General features: G+C 43.2%; 1 protein-coding gene across 5 annotated transcripts in view; it reads right to left on the bottom strand.

Annotated features, from left to right (window-relative positions):
* Positions 1-25,586, bottom strand: part of LOC126414647 (parathyroid hormone/parathyroid hormone-related peptide receptor-like) — a 510,473-nt gene that overhangs the window by 239,167 nt on the left and 245,720 nt on the right. For all 5 annotated transcript variants that reach the window (XM_050083365.1, XM_050083368.1, XM_050083367.1 and 2 more), the window contains one exon: positions 11,477-11,555. In XM_050083365.1, the coding sequence (XP_049939322.1) occupies positions 11,477-11,555 (79 nt within the window). The remainder of the gene's footprint in view (positions 1-11,476; positions 11,556-25,586) is intronic.

The raw sequence follows: 25,586 nt of genomic DNA, 5'->3' as shown, positions 1-25,586 counted from the left end.
TCCTTCTTTGAAAGGATTTCCCCTTTCCAGAAGTACGTGAATACAGTTGTGATGATGATTTACATGGTCAAGATATAACATTTTTTCATCTTCTGTGCTATCTGAAACATCAAAACGCGCCGCCATCTTAATATGGTATGTGTTTCCTTATTTTAAGCGTGATCAATTCAAGATAAATGAGCCTCCAACCACAGTCAACTTTAACCGCAGTTAACTTTCTCGTTTAACTTTAAACTAAGTTGGTGCAGACGAATTTTGAACTGGCCAGTGTTAAATGCAGATTTAACCACAGTTAACTTTTATTCGACGTTGGTGCAGTCGGCCATGACATTCATTGGAAGAATCCTCAGGAAATGCGGTCCATCAACAAAGGAGATAGCTCACAAAACCTGGTTTGGCCTATAATTGAACACTGCTCATCAGTAGGGGATCTGTATGGGGTAGGATTGACAGAGGACAAAGAGAAGCTCCAAAGAAGAGCAGCACGTTTCATTACAGGTTCGTTTAGTAAGCACAAACGCGTCACAGAGACGATCAACTAACTCCAGCAGCAGATGCTGCTAGAGAGACGTACTGAATCGCAGTATGATTTATTGTTAAAGAGCAAAGAGTGTACGTTCCTACAACAGCCCACAAATATACTGCTTCCGCCAGCCGGGGTGGCCGAGCGGTTCTAGGCGCTACAGTATGGAACCGCGCGACAGCTACGGTCGCAGGTTCGAATCCTGCCTCGGGCATGGATGTGTGTGATGTCCTTAGATTAGTTAGGTTTAAGTAGTTCTAAGTTCTAGGGGACTGATGACCTCAGAAGTTAAGTCCCATAGTGCTCAGAGCCATTTTTTAAATACTGCTTCCTCCTATGTATATCTCGTGAAAAGACCACGAAGATAAAATTAGGCAGATTTGAGCCCACAAGGGGGGTTTACCGGCAATTAATCTTCCCTCAAACAGTTTGTGAGTGGAACAGGAAAGGCGAGGTGACACCGCATTACAGTATTGTTTACTGTTAAAGTGTCCAGAGTGCACGTTCCTGGAAGGGTCGACAAATATACTGCTTCCTCCTATGTTTATCTCGTGTAAAGACCAGGTAGATAAGAGCAGAGAGATTTGAGCCCGCGTGGATGCAACTGTTCTTCCCGTGAGATATTTCTGAATAGAATAGGAAAGGGGGTAATTGATAGAGGTACACAAAATACGCTCCACCATACAACACACCGTGGCTTGCGGAATATGGATGTAGATGTAAGTAATAGTTAATAAAAAAGGAAACACACAAACAGTATTCACGCCCGCCCAGTTAGCCGTGCGGTCTAACGCACTGTTTTCCCGGTGGGAAGGCATGCCGGTCTCTGACATGAATCTGCCTGGCTGATTACTTTCGAGGTCCGGTGTGCCGGCCAGTCTGTGGATTGTTTTTAAGGCGGTTTTCCATCTGCCTTGGCGAATGCGGGCTGGTTCCCTTTATTCCGCCCCAGTTACACTATGTCGGCGACTACTGCGCAAACACTTTCTCCATGTATGCATACACCATAATTATTCTATCATGCAAACATTTGGGGTTACACTCGTCTGGTGTGAGATGTTCCCAGAGGGGTCCACTGGTGGCCGAACCGCACAATAACCGGGGGGGGGGGGGGGGGGAGTGGTTCGGTGTGTGTGTGTGTGGGTTGGGGGGGGGGGAGGTGAGTGGACTGCTGTAGCCTGTTGTGGGGTTGTGTACCACACCACTGAGGGCTACGGCGGAGACGAAGCCTCTTTGTAGTTTCTAGGTCCCCAGTTCCATACAATACAATACAATATACGAGGGTTATTCCAAAAGTAAGGTCCGATTGATTGCCAAATTGAAACCACAGTGAACATCAGAAATGTTTTACTTGTAACAATTAGCTACACCTTTCAGCTACTTCTCTACGTAGTCGCCGTTCTGACTTAGACTTTTGTCATAGCGTTGTACCAACTTTTCAATAGCCTCATCATAGAAGGCAGCCGCCAGTGCTTTCCGCCAATTCTCCACGCTGGCCTACACCTCGTTGTCTGTGTCAAAATGTTGTCTTCAAAGACAGCGGTTCATGTGACCAGAGATGAAACTCAGGGGGAGACAATTGCGGACTGTATTGTGGGTAATCTAACATTTCCATTTGAAAACGATGCAGGAGCATCTTCATTGCCCCTGCAGAATGCGGCTGAGAATTGTCGTGAAGACGAAACAGCACGACAGTTATGTAATGTTGGCTGCATAGCTTCAGGCGAAATTTCTCACCAGGCCCTCGTACTTGGCGGCAGACACTACTTTCTAGACATCTTTACGCACTCACTGCGAGCTCAGAAATAAGAAGAGCGACGTGATGCTAACTGGGGTTATACTAGAGACACTACCCAACACATCTGTGCAAAGCTTTATCGGATTTTCATAGTCGTTTCCATTTCGCGACCGATCGGACCTTACTTTTGGAATAACCCTCGTATATTCACGAATACATTTTGAATCAGGGCCGGTACCGATGTAGTTGATTATTGTATACTGAATCGAGGATATTCCGTAATATGAGCCATATGAACCTAGATTGTAAAGGAAAGGTCTACATGTAGGGAGACAGGTAAAATGAATGCTGTCCTTGTATACACTGGTGTGACAAAAGTCGTGGGATAGCGACATGCGCATATACAGATGGTGATAGTATCGCGTACACAATTTATGAAAGGGCAGTGTATTGGCGAAGCTGTCATTTTTATTCAGGTGATCATGTGAAATGGTTTCGGACTAGCTGGAGCTAGACTCATGGGACATTCCATTGTAGAAATCGTTAGAGAATTAAATATTCCGAGATCCGCGGTATAGAGAGTGTGCCGAGAATACCAAAATTCAAGCATTACCTCTCACGACTGTTAACGGTGTGGCTGACGGCCTTCACTTAACGATTGCGAGCAGTGGCGTTTGCGTAAAGTTGTCAGTGTTAACAGATAAGCACAATGCGTCAAATAAGCGCACAAATGAATGTGGGACTTACAACAACGTATCCGTTAGGGCAGTGCGGCGAAATGTGGCTTTAATGTGTCATGGCAGCAGCAGACCAACGCGAGTGTCTTTGCTAGCAGCACGGCATTGCCTCTCTTGGGCTTGTGACCAATCGGTTAGACGAATGGAAAACCGCGGTCTGCTTAGATGAGTCCCGATTTCAGTTTGTAAGAACTGCCTGTAGGGATCGATTGCGGTGCAGACCCCACAACGCCTGGATCTAAGTTGTCAATCAGGCACCGTGCAGGATGGTGGTGGCTCAGTAATGGTGTGGGCTGCGTTTACATGGAATGGACTGGATCCTGCGTTCCAACTGAAACGATCATTGACTTGGAAATGGTTATGTTCGGCTATTTGGATACCATCTCCAACCACTTGTGGAGGTCATGTTCTCAAACAGCGATGGGCCGTGTCACCAGGCCGCAACTGTTCGCGACTGGTCTGAAGCACATTCTGGACAAATCGAACCCATGATTTAGCCACACAAGTCGCGAAACACGAATCTCACCGAAAATTTACGAGACATGATCGACAGGTCAATTCGTGCACGAAACCTTGCACTGGGAACACATTCGCAGTTATGGACACCTATAGAGGCAGCATGTCTTAGTAGTTCTGCAGGGGACTTCTGATGACTTGTTGAGTCTATGCCACCTTGTGTTGCTGCATTAAGTTGGGAAAAGGGAGGTCGGACACGCTCAGTGTATACGGGATGTGTGGGTGAAGCGAAGATCACAACGACACTGAAGGCAGAACCAGGAGTACCATGTCAACCCCATGGTGGCGTAGTTCCACCATGGCGATGCAGACGAGGAGATGCACACCAGAGCAGAGCTATCTCTGCCATAGAATCACTTTTTAGTTCTTGTAATTAATAGAAAAGAAACAAAGAACAGCACCAGAAAAACCATAGGGACTGATTAAGGCACTGTCTTACACTTCACTTCAATACCCTTCTCCTCGCCTTCGTCGCCGAGGTAGAGCTACTCGTACGCCGCTGTGGGGTGATGTGCTACTACTGGTCCTGCCTTAAGTGTCGCTGTGATCTTCACTGCACATTTGCATTCGCATGTTCCACAACACTAGATGTACTCGCTAGCAATCGTTATTCACATTATCGCTCCTAAGGTGATGCTGTGCAGGGTGGGAGAGATTCTGTAATTACCGAACACTGGAAAATATCTCTTTTTCTTGCTGGTAAATGGTAATAGCAACATTGTCTACTATTGCCACCAATCAATATGTCTTCGAAGATCGTAAAGTGGTTGGTTAGTCTCTACTGGTTCCATAATTCCAATATAGGGCGTCACAGTTAAAGATAATGATCGAGTGTTGCTGTAGGCACACACAGACAGACCCCATAGTCTTTCCTGTTAAACGTGTACAGGTAAATTGGATATAGGCCGTGTCCCACAGTGTCGCATCAGGTAATGTAATATCCTATCTCACAAGTATCTCAATGACTTGAATCACTTTGCGCCAGATATACAGGCAGCATACATAACGTAAATGTCTTGCAGGATCTCTAAACACTTTTCGGTACAGTCGTCTGACTATACAAAGTGGTTATCACAAGTGACCTCCAGAAAACACAGCTCTGTATAGCAATCGTTTCAGATGTAAACAAATACGAAGACGCAACAAATATCAGTAAACAGCTTATTAGGGACGAGATAGTACCCAACGCCTGTAAATTCAAATTTATTATAATGAGTAATTCCAGGTAAGGTGAAAAAAATTAATTAGTAATGTTCCTTTTTTCCTGTAACCTTATTTCGGCTATAACGCTGTTCCCAAGTAAACGTCTAGTTGGAATGTCGTTTCAGTGAGTAAACAGTCGACTGTTCTTGACTACTGCTGTGCGGTGTGGGATCCGCATCAGGTGGGACTGACGGATGACATCGAAAAAGTACAAAGAAGGGCAGCTCGTTTTCTATTTTCGCGAAATAGGGGAGATAGTGTCACAGACAAGATACGTGAATTTGAGTGGCAATCATTAAAACAAAGATGTTTTTCGTTGTGACGGAATCTCCTCATGAAATATCAATCACCAGTTTTCTCCTCCGATTGTGAAAACATTCTGTTGCCATCCACATACATGGCGAGAAATGATCATCACGAAAAAAAAAGAGAAATCAGGGCTCGCACATAAAAATTAAAGATCTCGTTTTTCCCGCATGTCGTTCGAGAGTGGAACGGTAGAGAGACAGCTTGAAGGTGGTTTATTGAACCCTCTGCCAGACACTTCGTTGTGAATAGCAGAGTAATCACGTAGATGGAGATGTAGATAGATGAGGTCAATCTCTTGTACTCTTGGCAGCTGTCATGGTAACATAACTAAATATTTATGGTAAATACTAAAGTGTGTGTGTGTGTGTGTGTGTGTGTGTGTGTGTGTGTGTGTGTATGTGTGTGTGTGTGTGCGTGTGTGTGTATGTGTATGTGCGTATGCAATTTAATGAAAACAGAGATGATACTACTGCAAATATTGTCATTTTTGTCATTTAATATGGATTCAGGTTGTTTTGTTTGGTGTTTGTATGTTTGGAGAGTTTCAAGGATATCTATTTTTCTGGGTTTTGGTTGGATGTGTAGGATGCTGATACTTGTGTTGTTAACATGGAGCTTTATTTCATGCAGGTGGGTGGCTATTGTTGTTGTGTGGTATTTTTTGTTTTTTAGTGCTGCCATGTGTTCTTTGAATCTAACCTCAAACGATCTGCCTGTCTGGACTATGTAGAAGCAGTCACAGTCCAAACATTCAGGTTTATACACACCTGTGTGATGAAGTGGGTTTCGTGTGCTGACGTTGTGGGGTAGCTCCTGTCCTATTTGTTGTCTATGATAAAGGATATGCTTATGCCTTTTCGTTTGAAGACATTGGCAGTTTGATAAGAAATGTTATCTGGAAAGGAGATTGTATGGAAGATGTTACTTTCTTTCTTTTGTTTGTGCTGTGATGGCTTTGCCATTATTGAGTGTTTTAGGGTGTCCACTATGGAGCTGTTATAACCACTCGCAATAGCTGATTGTTTTATTATTTCAATTTCCTGATCACATTTTTCTTCAGAGAGTGGTAGTTGTATAGCTCTGTTGATCACGCGCCGGAATGCTGCTATTTTGTGGGCTGTGGGGTGACAAGAGGAGTTATGGGTTGTAGTGTGTGTTGTGTTGTGAATTTTATGTTTTCATGGGAGTTGTTGAATAACTGGTTCAACTCACTGATGTCATCTATAGTGCCTTTGATTAAAATGATGGTATCATCTACATATCTCTAGTAGTTGATGATATTTTTGAGGAGACGGTGGTTGAAATTCAGGATTTTGTCTTCTAAGTTACTTATAAATATCTCTGCTAGCAATACAGACAGATTCGAGCCCATTGCCAGAGCATCTGTTTGTTTGTAGATTTTATTGTTAAATTTAAAATAGTCGTGTGAAAGTGCGAATTCAAGAAGGTCCATTAGTTGAGTAATGTGAACTGAAGGGATTTTTTGTGCTTTTTCAGGTTGGCATTGATTATCTGCTGTGTGTGATCTACTGTCACAGAGGAATAAAGATTTTGTTTGTTAAATGAGGCAAGTGTGACTCCATCAGGTACTTCTATGTTTTTGACATGTTGTGTAAATTTTGTTGTGTTTTTAAGTGTTCTCTCGTTATTGAATGTGTATGCTTCTTTGAGAATGCTGAAGAGTATTTTATTGAGTTTGCATGTTGGGCTGTTCCTACAGTTCACTATAGGTCTGATGGGGGTCCTATTTTTGTGGATCTTTGGTTGTGATCTAAGGCAAGGTGCTTGTGGGCTCATTGTTACAGTGTTTCTTGCTTCTTGGATAGTGAGTAGAAAGTTGTAGTAGTTTGAAATGTGTTTGATCTCTTTTTGTATTCTGGCTGTTGGATGTTTATGTATTTCTATTATGTCGTTGGTTTGGAAGAAGTTTAAAGTTTTTTCAACGTATGTTGCTGTGTTCATTACAACAGTTATGTTACCCTTTTACAATTATTGCATTATTCATGATTAATTTAGTCTCAATGGTACATGTAAGGGCTTCTTTTTTCTTGTATGCTGGGAATGGCTCTGCAATTTGCTTTTCAATGATTTCGTTAAGTTTGTGGCAGGCTGCTATTCTGTCATTTTGCTTCTTAGGGGCGATGCTTAAGATCTGTGTGACACTAGTGATGAGCTTTTCATGGTTCTTTTGGTCCAGTGGAGCTTGAACATTGAGTTTTAAACCTTTGCAGAGTAGTGCCTCTTCTTCTGCAGTGAATATTATGTTCGTGTTGTTGAGGAAACGTAGTGTAGAATGTGTGTTTCCTTCGGCTGTTTTGGTTCAGTTTGGGAGGTAACTGTTGCTTTATAAGATTGGCTAGTTTTTTCTTCCGCGTAGCTTTTGTTTCTTTTGTTTTCTGTACGATGAACTCGGTGTACTATCTGACTTTCTCGGTTACGGAATCATATTCTAGTCTTTGAAGCAACTTTCCCAACCGTAATTCTGCATTATAAAGCTGTGTGTTGAACATTTGTTTTTTAATATAAAGTTCTTTCAGCTCGTTTTGCACCCAGAGTTTTCGTGCGTTTACCAATGTTTTCTTTGCAGTTGTGGTGTTTGTTTTGAAGTCAGTCTTGACATAATTTGGAATGAGTTATCTTTGAGACGATTTCTACTGAAGTGAGTATGCTGTATCGTCATTGCGAGCTTTTCTGCACTCTTTTTGTACTCGAAAATAGCCTTGACTGCTTGACTGGGCAGATTAACTTCAGATGCGATCATTTTAGGTTCCGCCCTTTTTATTGCTCGTGAAAACCACACATTGCATGTTGTACCACCATACAGCGAGACTTCCAGAAGCGGTGGTTCAGATTGCTGTACACACCTGTGCCTCTAATACCCAGTAGCACGTCCTCTTGCATTGATGCATGCCTGTATTCATCATGGCATACACAAGTTCATCAAGGCACCCTTGGTCCAGATTGTCCCACTCCTCAACGGCGATTCGGCGTAGATCCCTCAGAGTGGTTGGCGGGTCACGTCGTCCATAAAGAGCCCTTTTCAGTCTAGCCCAGGGATGTTCGATACGGTTCATGTGTGGAGAACATGCTGGCCACTCTAGTCGAGCGATGTCGCTACCCTGAAGTAAGTCATTCAGAAGATGTGCACGACTGGGGCGCGAATTGTCGTCCATGAAGACAGATGCCTCGCCAATATGCTGCCATATGGTTACACTATCGGTCGGAGGATCACATTGACGTATCATACAGCCGCTACGGCGCCTTCCATGACCACCAGCGGCGTACGTCGGCCCCACATACTGCCACCCCAAAATGCCAGCAGGGAACCTCCACCTTGCTACACTCGCTGGACAGTGTGTCTAAGGCTTTCAGTCTGACTGGGTTGCCTCCAAACACATCTCTGACGATTGTCTGGTTGAAGGCATATGCAACACTCACTGGTGAAGAGAATGTGATGCCAACCCTGAGCGGTCCATTTGGCACGTTGGCGCATGGTGTCGTGGTTGCAAAGATGGACCTCGCCATGGAAGTCGGGGGTGAAGTTGCGCATCATTCAGCCTATTGCGCACAGTTTGAGACGTAACATGACGTCCTGTGACTGCACGAAAAGCATTATTCAACATGGTGGCGTTACCATCAGTGTTCCTTCGAGTCATAATCCGTAGGTAGCTGTCATCCACTGCAGTAGTAGCTCTTGGGGCGGCCTGAGCGAAGCATTTCGTCGACAGTTCCAGTCTCTCTGTATCTCCATGTCCGAACAACATCACTCCAAGACACCTGGACACTTCTCTTGTTGAGAGCCATTCCTAGCACCAAGTAACAATGCAGACGCGATCGAACTGTGGCGTTGACCGTCTAGACATGGTTGAACTACAGACAACACGAGCTGTGTACCTCCTTCCTGGAGGAATGACCGGAACTGATCGGCTGTCGGATCTCCTCCGTCTAATAGGCGCTGCTTATGCATGGTTGTTTACATGTTTGGGCAGGTTTAGTCACATCTCTGAACAGTCAAAGAGACTGTGTCTGTGGTACAATATCCACAGTCAACGTCTATCTTGTGTTTAAGATAATAAGTGTCTGGGGCAGTTGTTAGATCGGTTGCAGGCAGGTTATCAAGATTTAAGAGATTTAATACCGCAGCCACTTTCGCCAAGTCGCCGCGAGCTGCCGTGGAGGAGGAAGGGGCCCGACTCCCTGGGCAGAGTTCCCGGGTACAGTCAACAGCAGTAAACGACGAATGATAACAAGAATGGTGAGACGATTCGTTCCCTCCTCCTTCCCCTTAATAACTGAGTCGTGTCCGTACCCTGTCAAATCGGCCCTGAGATTTGTGATTTTGTTTTTGTTTTGTATAAACAGCACAAAAAAACATTTCTTTCATGTTTTGAACATATAAGCAATCTTTTATATTCATACAGGAACCCCTCAGTTTTGTACCCTCCGTGTTTAAATTCATTTAATTTCTCGAATTCACTACAGTTTTGGCGCCCGACATGAGGCGACCGGTATCTGATGTCAGAAAATAATTTCCCGAGTTATCACAACAGTGAGTTTGAACGTGGTGTTATAATTGGCGCACTGGCGATGGGACACAGCAACTCTGAGATAGCGATGAAGTGGGGATTTTCCCGTACGACCATTTCACGAATGTTCCGTGGAATGAGGCATCCGGTAAGATATCAAATCTCCGACATTGCAGCGAAAGGAAAGAGATCCTGCAAGAACGGGACAAACGACGACCACAGAGAATCGGTCAACGTGACAGAAGTACAACACTTCCGCAAATTGCTGCAGATTTCAATTCTGGGCCATCAACAAGTGTCAGCGTGCGAACCATTCAACGAAACATCATCGATATGGGCTTTCGGAGCCGAGGGTCCACTCGTGTACCCTTGATGACTGCACAAAACAAAGCTTTATGCCTCGCCTGGGCCCATCAAGACCGACATTGGACTGTTTGCGACTGGAAAGATGTTGCCTGGTCGGACAAGTCTTGTTCCAAATTGTATCTAGCCGATGGACGTGTGCGGGTATGGAGGCAATCTCATGAATCCACGGACACTGCCATGGCAGCAGGGGACTGTTCAAGCTGGTCGAGCCTCTGTAATGGAGTAATATGGGACCCATGATACGTCTAGAAACGATTCTGATAGGTGACAGTTACGTAAGCATCGTGTCTCACACCTGCATCCATTCATGTCCATTGCGCATTACGACGGACTTCGGCAATTCCAGCTGCACAAAGCGACACCGCACACGTCCAGTATTGCCACAGAGTGACTCCAGGAACACTTTTCTGAGTATAAACACTTCCGCTGGCAAACAAACTCTCCAGACATAAACATTATTGAGCACTTCTGGGATGCCTTGCAACGTGCCGTTCAGAAAAGATCTCCACCCCCTCGTACTCTTACGGATTTATGGACAGCCCTGCAGGATTCGTGGTGTCAGTTCCCTCCAGCATTACTTCAGTCATTAGTCGAGACCATGCCACGTCTTGTTATGGCACTTCCGTGTTCTTGCAAGGACCCACACGATATTAGGCAAGTGTACCAGTTTCTTTGGCTCTTCAGTGTATAAAGTAAAGAAGGCGACTGAGGATAATTTGTGGCCTTAAAAAATGGAATCCTGTAAACCTCATTTTAATGAGCTTGGCGATATAACTGTTCCATGTTTGCTCCTTCTTGAAACCATTTTTTCGCTGGGAACTTCCTCATGAAAATTGGTGAAAAATGCAGAACAGGGCTGTGCACAAAAAATTGGTGAAAAATGCAGAACAGGGCTGTGCACAATTGTGGAACCAGAGAACTGTCAATATCTATCAAATGTTTTCCAGAACATTATCCTACATCAAAAGTATAATACAGTGCGATGTCACATTACACAATAATACAATAGATGAAATAATATTGCTCCAGAACTAGTATTTAAGGGAAAAAACTAAAGGTATTCGTAATGAAGCACTGTTTTTATTCTGTACAAGAATTTCTAAATTTGGAACAATAGTAATTTTTCTTCATTTATATCAATCAGCACAACTCAGAGTTCAAGAATGATTATATGCGTTTTCCTTTTGCGTTTATATTGAATGACACGTTATTCTGACGTGTCCAATAGTACTTGTACAAGCTGTACTGTATGCCAAAGCTGGATCAATAAATATACAGTACAATGCAAATACTTCAGTTATGGGAGTGATGCAAATAACAATAAAATGTCAAATAGTGACACATGAGTTTCTCCCAGAATATACAATGTTCAAATTAACTGGCGGGAACGCAGCCAGGTGACGTGAAATGCGGTTGTCGACTACGCCATCCGGCTGCATTCCCGTAAGTTATTTGAAAAGTTACGTTAATCAATGATCAGTTACTTACAACAACCCTTAGATCTACAATCCTAAATGACAGTACACAATACGGAAATTATTATGAGTTGTTGACTTACCTGGTGCATTCGATGCATTTAATTTTCTGCATTCAATTTCCTTTATTATTAAAATTTCCTTCTGCTTTTCCATCTCTCGCTGAAAAAAGATAAAGAATTTTGCTTCACATTTAGGTAGACAGTTTCAATATACTTGGTTTTCCTTGAAATTACGAGTATAATAAGCAGTTCAAAACAGTCACAATGGTCTACAGTATTTGGCTGTTTCATTATATGACATTATGTCGTCTTGACTGAAGACCATTAACTGTTTTATTCTGAAGGTAATAACCACAGCAAGCCCCGAAAAGATGTGCACCATCTATTACACAATAATGTGAAGGTGCAGAATGATTTTGAAAATTAAGTACGGTACACTTATTATGAAACGGAGAGGTATTAGGTTCCATGAACTCAATGTTCGAACCTTGACTGTTGTTGAAGAGATTGCACAGTCTTTACTTTTCCTGCTCAGCCAGTCCATATTCTTGCATTGTAGTCGAAGACACAAGCTATAATTGTTTTACACAGAGAGCCAGTTACAAGTTTTGGTCACCAACTGCCGTCACATTAAGAATTTTTATAGCCATTTGGCAGGTTTTCTGGAAATCTATGAAACTTTTTTATGAGGCGATACTCACTTTCTTTAATTTTCCTTAAAACAGCATACAAAGACTGTGGTGTTACTGTGCAACAGGGTGAGGGGCAGGTGAAAAAGGGGGGGGGGGAGGGGAGAGTGAAATAGACGCATCTCATCAGCACATCTCAGCCCTCAGTGTCCTTAAAGAAGATATATATTTAAAAACAAGTGGCAGTAGCCACAATGGATTGACCAGGAGTACGAAGGCAAGACGAGGATGATGTAAACTTCATGGATGAAATAATATTCCTATTTGAGTGGGATCTCGCTGCAGATGGCATGGTGGAATGTCACTGCAATACAAGTAGAGATTGAGAGGATCCATTCATTCAGACTTCGTATTCTGTTAGTTTCATCATGAAGGAAAGTCTGTAGGATACATCAGGTTATGCATTAACAGGCAAAAACAACCACAGCTGGCTACTTCTGTAAGATGCATAAACAACAAATTAAAACTGGTGCTAATCTACCTACTCTAATAATTCTGGTAACTACGCATAGATTACTTGTGTATTACGAGAAAATTGCCACAGCAAACTCCTGATCATACAGGTTAATATGAATCAAAGACTACATGGTTAAACGAAAAATCTGGATAATCCAAAATACAAGTTTTACTAGAAAATGACATTTACAAAATTTTAGTACTTTCAACATTGCAGCCCAGTCAGCAATCGTGATAATCTAATATATAAGAAACTATCAGCCTCCATTGCGGTAATTATCGCAATCGAGGCTGATAGTTTCTTGTATTTTATGTTTACAAAACATGGAAAATGTCATATTTGAAAGGCTACTGCTATATTTACACATTACTCACTGGGAACTGACAGCTTGTTTACAGTCGGCCGCGGTGGTCTCGCGGTTCTAGGCGCGCAGTCCGGAACCGCGCGACTGCTACGGTCGCAGGTTCGAATCCTGCCTCGGGCATGGATGTGTGTGATGTCCTTAGGTTAGTTAGGTTTAAGTAGTTCTAAGTTCTAGGGGACTGATGACCACAGCTGTTAAGTCCCATAGTGCTCAGAGCCATTTGAACCATTTGAACCAGCTTGTTTACAAAACTAAAACACACAGTATTCGCTACTATTTGTTTTTAGCTCACTCTCAGAAAATAACTGTCAATTTTTTTCTGTTTTTCATTCATACCTCCCAGACAGCCAAAACATGTGTATAGTCAAACAAATTTCTTCCACCTTACTCTAATGACAGATCAACGCATTTCAATGTCTTGAAATATATGATAACACATGAGTCATACGCAGCATAGTGAATTTTAAAAGAAAATATTGATTCAAATGTTATCAGAGGATTTGAGGCTTATTTTTCTCCCTTTTCTTTAAATCACTGACTCAACCACGGATAATACGCTAACTAGATAATTGCACCTAAATAATTGGTAACTTGCTGCATTTTGTAAAAAGGCACCGCTAAATGGCTAATGTGATTCTTTCACTTTGCTTTTGAAGATTTGGGGTCTACAAATTTCATGCCTGATGCTCCACTAGCAAACAGGTATAAACTTGTGTACCAGAGTATTAAAAAGTTCATTCTGAACCCTAAAGATGAATGCATAGTCTACATGAAAATTATATTTATTTCTAGTATTGTGGTTGTGAACTGCAGAGTTAATCCTCAATTCATTCTTATTATTAACCATAAATACCGTGAAAGAGTAAGGTATTAGCATATAATGGAAGTTTACGAAGATTTTCAAAGATCTTCAGTTGTCTTCTTTATACAATATTCTTACTTCATGCATTTGTAGAAGAAGTATGTTTTTCACAAAAATATTGAGTGAATATGCTAGCACTCTTGTCTGCAAGTCAACAAAATGAGAAGGTTTCTAAGCGCAAAGCAGATATAACTGAGACTTTTTGTTAACTTATTGACATGCTGGTGTCACGTCAATTTACTGTCCACCTGGGTGCCCAGTAACTTCATACTTGGAGCTTCATCAAGCGTACGACCATTGATCTCTACTTCTAGTACCTGTAAGATATTCTGATTTGTTTGGAATTGTATAAAATGAGTTTTTTTTTATAAGATTAGAAGTGGAGCTGTTGGCTGTGAACCAGCTGTAAGACCATTCACTTACACTCTCGGTGGTGTCTACTATGGATGTGTTTGAATCCTTTATCAATGTGTTCATTCGTAATCAGACATTACAGCTTTGGAGAGTTCCACAGTATCCCAAGTAAATCATTTAGATCACGAACAGGAATGGGCGACATTGAACCTTATGACACCACAATATTTAATGTGTCCCCCTCGGGATATACTCTTATTATTGCATCATCATTAGCTACTGTGATCCTCGCTCTTTTTGTGGCCATGTATTGCTACAGTGAGGATACGTTCTCACAAAAATCGTAATAAAATCAGGAAGAATAGAATAATGGTGATATGAAGCTCATGTGATGAAACAGCGTATACGCGTCAGCAACAAACGTATGCGTTCAAAAGGCGGTCTGCCCAAAGCTTTTAGACTTCTAGTGTTTGAAAACTGAGAATCAGAGAGTCAAGGAAAAGACGTGCGGGTGTTGCGTGTACTTCACTTCTGATCATCCATCTTTGCTCTTCCATACCGAGGTGACTTCTTCTCTGGTCGTCTACGAGTCCTGTCTTGGTACGAATTTAAAGTCGCACAGAAGGATGTACGTCATCTTTCAGTTAAAGTGGTCACCGTTTTCTATAAAAATTCAATACTGGCCACGTTCCTAGTAAGAAAAGCCTCAGAAGTATACATAATTAAATAAAATCCTGTTCGCCAGCGACTGTAGATGCTATTTCGTCAACAGCCAGGAAACATCGCGGAAGAGAGTGATGTATTTATAGACCCGTACAGCGCTGCGACATTACTTACTCACTTCCTCAGAGATAACACGAAGACAGCAATGCCAGAGCTGCTCCCGTAGACTGCGGAGAACGTGTCACAAGTTTTGGAAATGAAATACTGTTCACAAATGAAGCGGAAGTGTCAGATTACAATTGCAAGGATTGAGGATACAACTGCGGATGTTATTCAGGACATTTCCGTTATTTAACAAACTCTTGTCCATGGGAATGCCTCTTGTATCTGAATAAATGCCACATCGAATGGTTCGAATTGTGGCTTAAACAGCTGACCTCATCATACCTGTAAAGTTGAGGACATTCTCACGTGGCAGTAAAAATGAAAGTTTCCATTGTACTGCGTACAACTGTTTAGTGGAATGGTTTCAGTATTGACTTATTTTCCATTTTCTAAAGTCTGAATTAAATTAGACTGTAACATCGATCAGCCTCCGTCACTCGGCACATGCACGTTATCGAAAACGAAAAGATTGCGTATATTTCTTATTGTAATATGATATTGCAAGAAACACACGCTCTTTCTATTGTTTCATGGTATAGGCGTGAGGCGTCGCAGTAGGACCTGTTTCCTTACCGTTACGCAGCCATCCTTCCTGGTCTACGGTGGCGTAAAGCGACGGCAGTTTTGCAAACTCTCCCCCTACCCCACCTCCGAAGCGACTCACACAACCCTAAATTTATAATGAAGAGAAATGAATTTAATACACTACTGGCCATTAAAATTGCTACACCAAGAAGAAATGCAGATGATAAACGGGTATTCATTGGACAAATATATTATACTAGAACTGACATGTGATTACATTTTCACGCGATTTGGGTGCATAGATCTTGAGAAATCAGAACAACCACCTCTGGCCGTAATAACGGCCTTGATACGCCTGGACATTGAGTCAAACAGAGCTTGGATGGCGTGTACAGGTGCAGCTGCCCATGCACCTTCAACACGATACCACAGTTCATCCAGAGTAGTGACTGGCATATTGTGACGAGCCAGTTGTTCGGTCACCATTGATCAGACGTTTTCAATTGGTGAGAGATCTGGAGAATGTGCTGGCCAGAGCAGCAGTCGAACATTTTCTGTAGCCGTAAAAGACCCATACAGGACCTGCAACATGCGGTCGTGCATTATCCTGCTGAAATGTACGGTTTCACAGGGATCGAATGGAGGGTACAGCCACGGGTCGTAACACATCTGAAATGTAACGTCCACTGTTCACAGTGCCGTCAATGCGAACAAGAGGTGACCAAGACGCGTAACCAATGGCACCACATACCATCACGCCGGGTGATTCGCCAGTATGGCGATGACGGATATACGCTTTCAATGTTCGTTCACCGCGATGTCGCCAAACACGGATGTGACCATTATGATGCTGTAAACAGAACCTGGATTCATCCGAAAAAAATGACGTTTTGCCATTTCTGTACCCAGGTTCGTCGTTGAGTACACCATCGTAGGCGCTCCTGTCTGTGATGCAGCGTCAAGGGTAACACAGACTTGGTCTCCGAGGTGATATTCCATGCTGCTGCAAACGTCGTCGAACTGTTCGTGCAGATGGTTGTTGTCTTGCAAACAACCTCACCTGTTGACTCAGGGATCGAGACGTGGCTGCACTATCCGTTACAGCCATGTGGATAAGATGCCTGTCATCTCGACTGGTAGTGATACGAGGCCGTTGGGATCCAGCACGGAGTTCCGATTACCCGCCTGAACCCACCGATTCCATATTCTGCTAACAGTCATTGGATATCGACCAACGCGAGCAGAAATGTCGCGATACGATATACCGCAGTTGCGATAGTCTACAGACCTTTATCAAAGTCGGAAACGTGATGGTACGCATTTCCCCTCCTTACACGAGGCATCACAACAATGTTTCACCAGGCAACGCCGGTCAACTGCTGTTTGTGTATGAGAAATCGGTTGGAAACTTTCCTCATGTCAGCACGTTGTAGGTGTCACCACGGGCGCCAACCTTGTGTGAATGCTCTGAAAATCTAATCATTTGCATATCACAGCATCTTCTTCCTGTCGGTTAAATTTCGCGTCTGTAGCACGTCATCTTCGTGGTGTAGCAATTTTAATGGCAAGTAGTGTAGTTTTGAATTGTAGTGAATTAAAATATGTCTCGAGTTCTTGTCTTGATTTAGCTGCGAGAAGTTGAAATCTGTTTATAAGTGTTAGTTCTGTCTGAGACGTGTATCTATTACCGCAGTGAAATTAATAATTGCTGCCAAAAAATTATTAAAAAGCTAACGTTCATAATTTTGAAGATTTTTTTGGAAGTGTGCTTGAAGATGAATTTTACGAGTGACTGATTTGGAAAGCAAATTTTATTTACGTGAAGTGAAGTCTTTTTGGCGTTGAAGTTTCGTTTATCTCGCGTCTCATTTGCCACGAGACTGGAAGATATCTGGATTATTGAGCTTACGCTATTGAGATTTTATGGACTTTATTTCACGGAAGTTTGAAAGAAAATGATTATTCGGAGAGGCTAAAGAAGTTTATATCCCTTGTGGAGTGAAGGTATATAAAGTTAGCTGTGAAACAGATATACAAGTGACAGTTTATAATACGTAGGACACGCTTCCCCATGTCAGGCGTGAGGACTGAACGGGGCCTTCCACTGTCAGTCTTCCAAGGTGCACTGGAAAAGTCTGCAGAACAGATTATCAGAGGGCACTCAACACTACAGATATTTTTCAGCATAGAGGGCATGGGCTCGCAGACTTCTTTCATTTGCTAAACCGTAGCAGAATATCATATCTGCCATTTCACATGTCGAATAGTAGGCTTCCATTGCTAACAAGTGGTGGAAGAGAGAAAATGTAATTGTAAATGTACTACGCCATTTGTACGTACAAACAGCCCAGTAACAGTAAACATATAAGTGAATCTCCGCTTTACGAAAACTAACGTAGCCTACAACACGATTCGAACCGCAATACTGACTGTAGACCACCTAACGGTAAGTAGAGTGCTAAGAGCGAAACATCATAATACCTTGCTGACACATTTGATGGAGCGCCGATGCAACGACTGCGCTTATATTCGCAACTAAGCGTCGCGCAGCCCTTCCTATAAACGCGTGTTTATCACGGAAAGTATATGTTTCCAGACCCATGTTTATTGGACTTATTTTTCTTGCTTCGACGAATATTACCTCCTCTCCAAGTTTTTGACACTTTATTTTGAACACCCTGTATATTCTCTGCTCACTTTTTATTTAGCCTCAAGCGCCCTATGTTAGATTTGGCTAATATAAAGGTGTATCGGCGCACAGCCAACTTCAGTTATCAGTCTTTCAGTGATTATTACCCATTACGAGATCAGATATCAGTTAACAACCCAACGAATTTTAGCATCTAGAAAAACCTTAGGCTTAAAAATGGGTAAGATGAAAGATATTTGGCTAACCTTCAAATAAGTAAACTTCTGTTTTTTGTCTCGATCCTTTATTAGGTATAGAATAAGTCAATGAAATGTTTGGTACTGCTTCTTTCTTTTTTTTTTTTTAGGATTGGTGTCTACCAATGCACATCATACATCATGTTCCAAGTTCATTTCATTCTCCACTTTTGTTTTGATTGATACAGTAGTTAAAATATTACACCTGCAAGTAGTGGCAAATAGAATATGTTTTCATAAGACTTGTTTGGATAGAATGGGATACTCGCCAACAATATTTTGTTGAAATGTTGCCAAGTCCATCTTTAAGCTGTGGAGTGGTGAATGGAGGTGACAGGCCCAGCGCAAACACTGTTAACAGTTACAAAGAACTTTTATGGATTTCGATACATGGATGGCATTGTGAGGCAGGCACGCCTCTAGTCGTTGACTCTAGGAGGGGGGGGGGGGGGGCTTCTGCCTGGTGCAGGTGAGCCGGCACCCTACGCTGCTTAGGACGGCAACCTCTGTAGGCCACGGCCGTTGAAGCCAGAATCGCGTTGTGTTGTGCTGTGATAGTAACCCACTCGGATTATAGCCCCTCGCAATTGGCGTCGGTGGTGGCAGGTAAAGATGGCGGTCTCAAACTCATGACTGAGGCTGTCGGAGCCCAGTCGTCTCATTGTCCTGCGTCGCATCGTGGTGGTACTGCTGGCCTTCGGCGTTGACAAGTGCTCCCTGCCTCAAAATCCAGGCTTATTTATATGCCTCCAGGACTTAGTTGTTTCACTAAAACCCGGCTCCTAGTCACGTTTCCATAACAAGAGACTCAACTTGATGTGATGATACCTCTCCCACTTGCTCCACTGTTCCCGCTACGCGGCTCGTTTACCACTGAGCTCAGCTGTCCTTGCAGTGCTATCAGTTTGTGGTCTGTTACTGTGACCCACACGTCACCATAGTGGCTGCTACCGACTGCAGCTGTTAACGCTATGCTCTATGGCGCTTCCCTGCTACTTCTCTTTACTTTTGTTAAAGGATAATAGTTTTATGTCCAAAGACTGCGTCGCGGTACTACACTCCCCCCCCCCCCCCCCCATCCCATGGAGAAGATCTGGTTGCTCGGGTCTCATTCCCAGCTTTTTATTATAATTACTTCTACCCTTAATTCGTAAAATAAGTACTGAATCGTCCCTGACTCCATAAATCCATCTTTCGTCTCTCGTTTTTTTTGCACAAACTCATATGATTTCTCAATAGTCTTCTCCCCGGTCCTTAATTCAAATTCTACGAAACATATTCCACTGCTAGGCCCCTTACCATGCTCATGCACACAAAAGCTAGCTCTCCATTTCACACTTACAAGCTAAAATGACTCTCATTCTTTCTTAGTCAATTATCTTTAATATGTCACCGGCAACAAAACTTGGTCTGGCTCCATTACAACTTTACGCCCTTTGCTCTGGCACAGCTTTCGGACCTTTGTCCTTCGGACAACAGTTCATCTTACGCTTCCCAAGACAACATACTCCAAAAACTATCCTTAAATATAGTACTCCCATTCCCAACTCCTCGACATGTAGTTACACTTACTCTTTTCATTGTACCACTCGTTAATGAATTTTCTGATACTCCTGCCTACCCAAAACAACTTCCCGTTGTCTGCCGGCACTGTGTCATGCGGTTGGTTGGTTGGTTGGTTTGGGGAAGGAGACCAGACAGCGTGGTCATCGGTCTCATCGGATTAGGGAAGGATGGGGAAGGAAGTCGGCCGTGCCCTTTCAGAGGAACCATCCCGGAATTTGCCTGGAGTGATTTAGGGAAATCACGGAAAACCTAAATCAGGATGGCCGGACGCGGGATTGAACCGTCGTCCTTCCGAATGCGAGTTCAGTGTCTAACCACTGCGCCACCTCGCTCGGTGTGTCATGCGAATTATTACTGAATGTATTTGTACATAGCTTAAGTGGTTCGTCTTCTACACTAGATGCACGTCGTGAGGTCTCCACACTGATAACGGATTTTTGTCACCGTCGGTCAATTTTGGCATGATGTTCAGTCAGGCTTGCTTTGCACCCTTCACCCATTTCATGCTCATCCCATACACCAGCCTATGGCTGTGTTATGAAAAGCTCGCTCCGCGCGTCACGGCTGTGACTCAGTACCTGCGCTCGTTTTTGCATTCCGAACCTCTGACGTACACTTTTCACCAGATTAAGCTCTGTCCACCTGATTATCAACTCTACAGCCACGCCTTCTCTTACTTTTCCTCCATTCACCCTGATTCTGAGGAAACGTGCGTGCCTGCACCGTTTCTGTCACAACGCCTGCAACATAAGTATCAACAACTTCTCGTGTATTCCCTGTAGTATATAAAACAACAAATCCGTCGGTAGTTCCACTCTGCACAACACAAAAATCAGAGGCGCTTGCACTTCCCTGGGTGTCCGGCCTAGACTCTCTGGCCTCAACACGGAACCCACCATCACCCAGTGGGACAGGCAGTACGTCACATGAATCACCCCTGTTGCTTTCACTTCACTGAATCACTTCGGTACGGTCCACACTCATTCCGTCTGGCACTGCAGTTACCCCAGACTCCACAATTCACTGGATATCGGAGCAGGAATTGTACATTACTCTCCTTAACTTCAACAACGTCATTCTTCTCTGCCTTACTTAAATTCCCAGAAAGTCGTATTTCGACACAATGCACAGTTAATTTAGTCTTCCTACCAAGAAAATCGTGTAACCAATCCGAACATTCTGTCCTGCTCTCCTCAGGTGTGACAGGTTTAACCACATCAACTGTAGTCGGACATTCTGTAGGAACAGGTAAATTATCCGCAAGCCTGCTCCTCTCCCTTTCAGCATTGTCCTTCTTCCATTCTGCTTCCTCTTTTTTCTTTCTGTCTTCTCTTCTCTGGAGTCTTGGGCTACGTCTTTTCCTCCATCTAAGTATCAAGTGCTTCTAATCTCTTATTCTTGTCCATGCTTTCCACTCGCACTCTATCTACTTTGTACCTTAAAATTCTCAACATCTTCTCCCTCGTAGCTCGTCTGGTATCAACGACCTTGCTGTACTGATCCTGTGATACTGCATGAAATGATTATAGGCCATGAGCTACACAATCATAAACGAGAAAAAAAAAAAACACTGAAACACTCCGCACTGCCTTGCATGCTATGATATCGAGTCATACGCCTTGCTCCACACGAAACAAAATAAAATTACGAGACCACTTAACTGCAACACTAACATATTGCTCTCGTCTGAGTGGCTTCTTTTACTCATTGATTTTATACAGCAAAACAACTACTTAACTTAGCTTCTCCCGCCAAATTACTACTGATGATTAACAGTTTTTTATACACCTCTACATAATAGCTGTTACTCATGACACCCTTATTGCCCATAACTACCAGAAAACTAACACTAACAAGTAATCCTCCTCGCATTACTCTTTGTGTTCCTGTATCACACACAAAGCTTACAGTAACAACTCAGCCCCTGAGAAAAACTCACTGACTAGTCATGACACTCGCAGTCAAACAAAAACAAAACAAAAAGACTGCACTCACCCAGCAATGAAGATACAATAGCTGTTGTTGCTCGTACTGTTGTCAAGAAACGACTTAGTGATGGGCTCGAAGACTACCTGCTGACACCAGATGAAGCGGTCAATGGGTTGGTTACAGAGACGAGGGGGTCCCTGGGCAAACACTTTTCAGCGTTACAAAGACCTTTTAGTGGTTTTGATACCGAGCGTAGGGGTGCAAGCACGCCTCTACTCGTAGACCCTGGCCGGGGCTGATGAATAGGGCCCAGATTTTGATTACCTAACAAACAGTGAAATATGCAAGCATTTATGACCTACACAACTGGCCATCAAAATTGCTACACCAAGAAGAAATGCGGATGATAAACGGGTATTCATTGGACACATATATCATACTAGAACTGACATGTGATTACATTTTCACGCAATTTGGGTGCATCGATCCTGAGAAATCAGTACCCAGAACAACCACCTCTGGCCATAATAGTAGTAGGGCAACCTTCGCATCAGGCCACTCTGCATTGTTGCCAAATTTATTCAAGATGGTGGCGATGACGGATTTTGGCGGGAAAATAGGCCAATTGAGCTACGTCCACTAACCTAAGCCTCCAGAAGAAAAAATGGCGGGAAGTTTGAATTCCAACAGGATAATGCATGCAAAAACCGTACCTGTCTTTATTATTATTATTCATTATTATTGATTATCATTTATTAACATTCATTATCATTTATTATCATTCATTATCATTTATTATTATTGACCTGCCTCCACTAGAAAATTCCCTCCAAATTCAAATTCCAACACGATAATGGCTGCAAAACCTTACTTTTGTTTATTATTATTCATTATTATTTATTATCATTCATTATAATTTATTATCATTTATTATTATTTATGTTCATTTATTATCATTTATTATTATTTATTATTATTATTGGCCTACCTCCACTAACATAGAAAATCGCGCTAAGTTCAATCATTTATTATTATTTATACAATACGCCTGATTTTGGCGGCAAGAAAGCCATTTCCCTTACTACCATAACAAAAAATCGGCCACAGGTTCAAATTCTAACACGATAATCGGTCACACATACTAAATAGGCCACCTCATCGTACTAAGTTTGAATTTTTCTCGCAGTCACTTATTGTTTCACTCATAAGCTATCAAAGTCTCGTCAAATAATAATGATAAACTGCACTTCCACTAATCTAAGTCAACTCCTGTGAATTCGTGGGAAATGGACTGAGGTCTTTATTTCAAACAGTACGGTCATCACTAGTTCTCCAACATAACATATTCGAGATCGCAGCAACATCCACCATGCTCGCTACGAGGTCTGGAGTCCAACTGTGTGTTAGTTCGTATCTCAGCCACCCGAGGACGTCGCCGTGATGTCATTTAAGATGGCGGCAAGAAAGCCAATTGGGTCACGTCCACCAAGTTTGAATTTTCGCGGTCACTTATACTTCCGTTGCAAAATTATTAAAATCGCGCCACTTGTACTAACCTAAGTCACCAGGTGGGGAAATGACTCTTTATTTCAGGCATTACGGTCATGCAGGTGTGTCCCAACTGACTTGTCCATGCTCACACAGCAAACTCCAGAGCGCAGCTGACGTACGCGTGGCCGGCTGAGCCCGCTCCATCGGCAGCTCCCTGGCCGGCTGACGTCAAGCGACCAGCAGTGCCCGCACAGCCCCCGGCCAGCGCGCCAGGTAGGCGGCAAGCGGCGCCTCAGGGTCCAGCCACAAACGGTCAGCCGCGTTCGCCTCAGACTCCGGCTACGTAAACATCTTTCTGCTCCCGCGAGCACTTAACGCTGGACAGGATGGAACCTGTCGACCACGTGCTGGACAAAGGACACATTCCACCCCAAATTTATTTTTCTGAACAGGTTCGAACCTGCCGATACCTACCTCACACAACCGCCCGAAATGTTTGGAAAGTTCTATCACGTGACACGCTAAAAGCTATATCGGTCCTAAAGTTCGCAAATTCCTAGCTCCGACGGACAGGAACTGTCACACTTGCTTTGTCCAAACCACCCTCACGCCACATACCGCGCCACCAGCACGTGTGGTGGAGCACAAAGGACGCCCTCACCCTCATAAACTTTGCAATTCAAGACCGATAGACAGGAACCGACACGCTCGAACTGGAATGTTTTTTCTACCGAGTTGGAAACTTCCTTGACGTCACAACGCGTGTTCGACCATGTGGCTCTGTCGGACAAAGAACGCTCTCACTAGGTTAACTGATCACCTGATTCTCATTATTCATCCCACATGCTTCGATTATCTAATCCAGGATCTTGGCGAAAACACACGTCCGTACACATGAGCCATCGCGCGCACCTAGCTCAGTACCTCCGCAAGTGAATGTAACAAAGTCCGCATGACTATTTAATTAATCTGATCAATTAATTAATCTCTCTGATGCGGAAAACTGCCACGTCCACCTAGACTTGGAATCAATTTTCGCCACTGCCACACCCACCTGGACTTGAAATGAAATAGTTAAAGTCCCTACAGACCACCACGTCCTTCTACCGACCCATGTTCGTTGGCTAACATTTACTAATGCTTGCTTCCGTTTACTAATGTGCACTAACATGTACTAACCTACATTAACTTATATCACATTCTGTCTATACAAATAAGCCAAACTTCAATTCTGATGGTCAGTTCGTGTTTCGCTACCAAACACAAGAAAATTGTGGCAAACGAAGCCACTAACCTGTCACCTGTGATGACTCAAAATCGTCTGGTTTGCCTCTCTCACACACCACGAGCGCGAGACCGCCCACATCACAGTCTGGACCTTTATACTCGCGTCGGACATAGTCCTCTATAAATATTGTAGCTAAACTATGACCCTAATACTGTTGTTCAATCCACACGGTCTAGCACATGGCCAGAGCACACCCCCGGTACCTAAACCGAGAACATTGCTCGCCTCATCTTTAGTTAACCGCTGAGAGACGGAGTTATGCTGCAATCACATCCCTCACGCTCTCGTCGCTACTCGCCTCAGCTATTCGATCTAACAAACCCTCCAAGTAGAAAAAATAACAACCAACTCGAACTCTCTCATATTCTGTATCGTCCCACAAATACTTAACGTACATTTTATTTACGCATCGAGTGTACCTCTCACTCTCATACAAAAAACACTCGCCCTGGGATACCTGGTATGAAGTTGCACAGTCGGCAGACACGCAAACAGCTCCTAATTTCAGTGCACAATATCAAACTGCGCCTAAATAATGCAGTACACATAACGGTAAACACCATCAGTACTCATAATCTGTCCAAATAACGCATAGCAAAATAACAGACGCGTGCAATCAACCTGTCCCACACCAAGTCACACGTCCGACAGGCAGTTACATTTACAGGCAATTTTACAACACAGAACGATATGTTACGTCGCAGTAGTGTGGATCGACCTGACATAAAATCGAAAGAAATGCGAAAACTGATTAGTGCATACGTATAAACTGACCTAATATGGACCGAGATGCGGTGAAAGTGAGGACATGCTTGCTTATTTTCTGGTTCGCAGGGAGCAATTTGTACATGGAGTCAAGTATGCGGCAACAAAACGAATGTAGGAAAACGATGATATCGAAGCGAGCGGAATCAGGAAGGTAGTCAATTTTTTTCTCCTTGAGTTCGTATTA

The sequence above is a fragment of the Schistocerca serialis genome, chromosome 1, assembly GCF_023864345.2.
Source record: "Schistocerca serialis cubense isolate TAMUIC-IGC-003099 chromosome 1, iqSchSeri2.2, whole genome shotgun sequence".
NCBI classification, from domain to species: domain Eukaryota; kingdom Metazoa; phylum Arthropoda; class Insecta; order Orthoptera; family Acrididae; genus Schistocerca; species Schistocerca serialis.
This window is presented reverse-complemented; position numbering and strand designations above follow the sequence as displayed.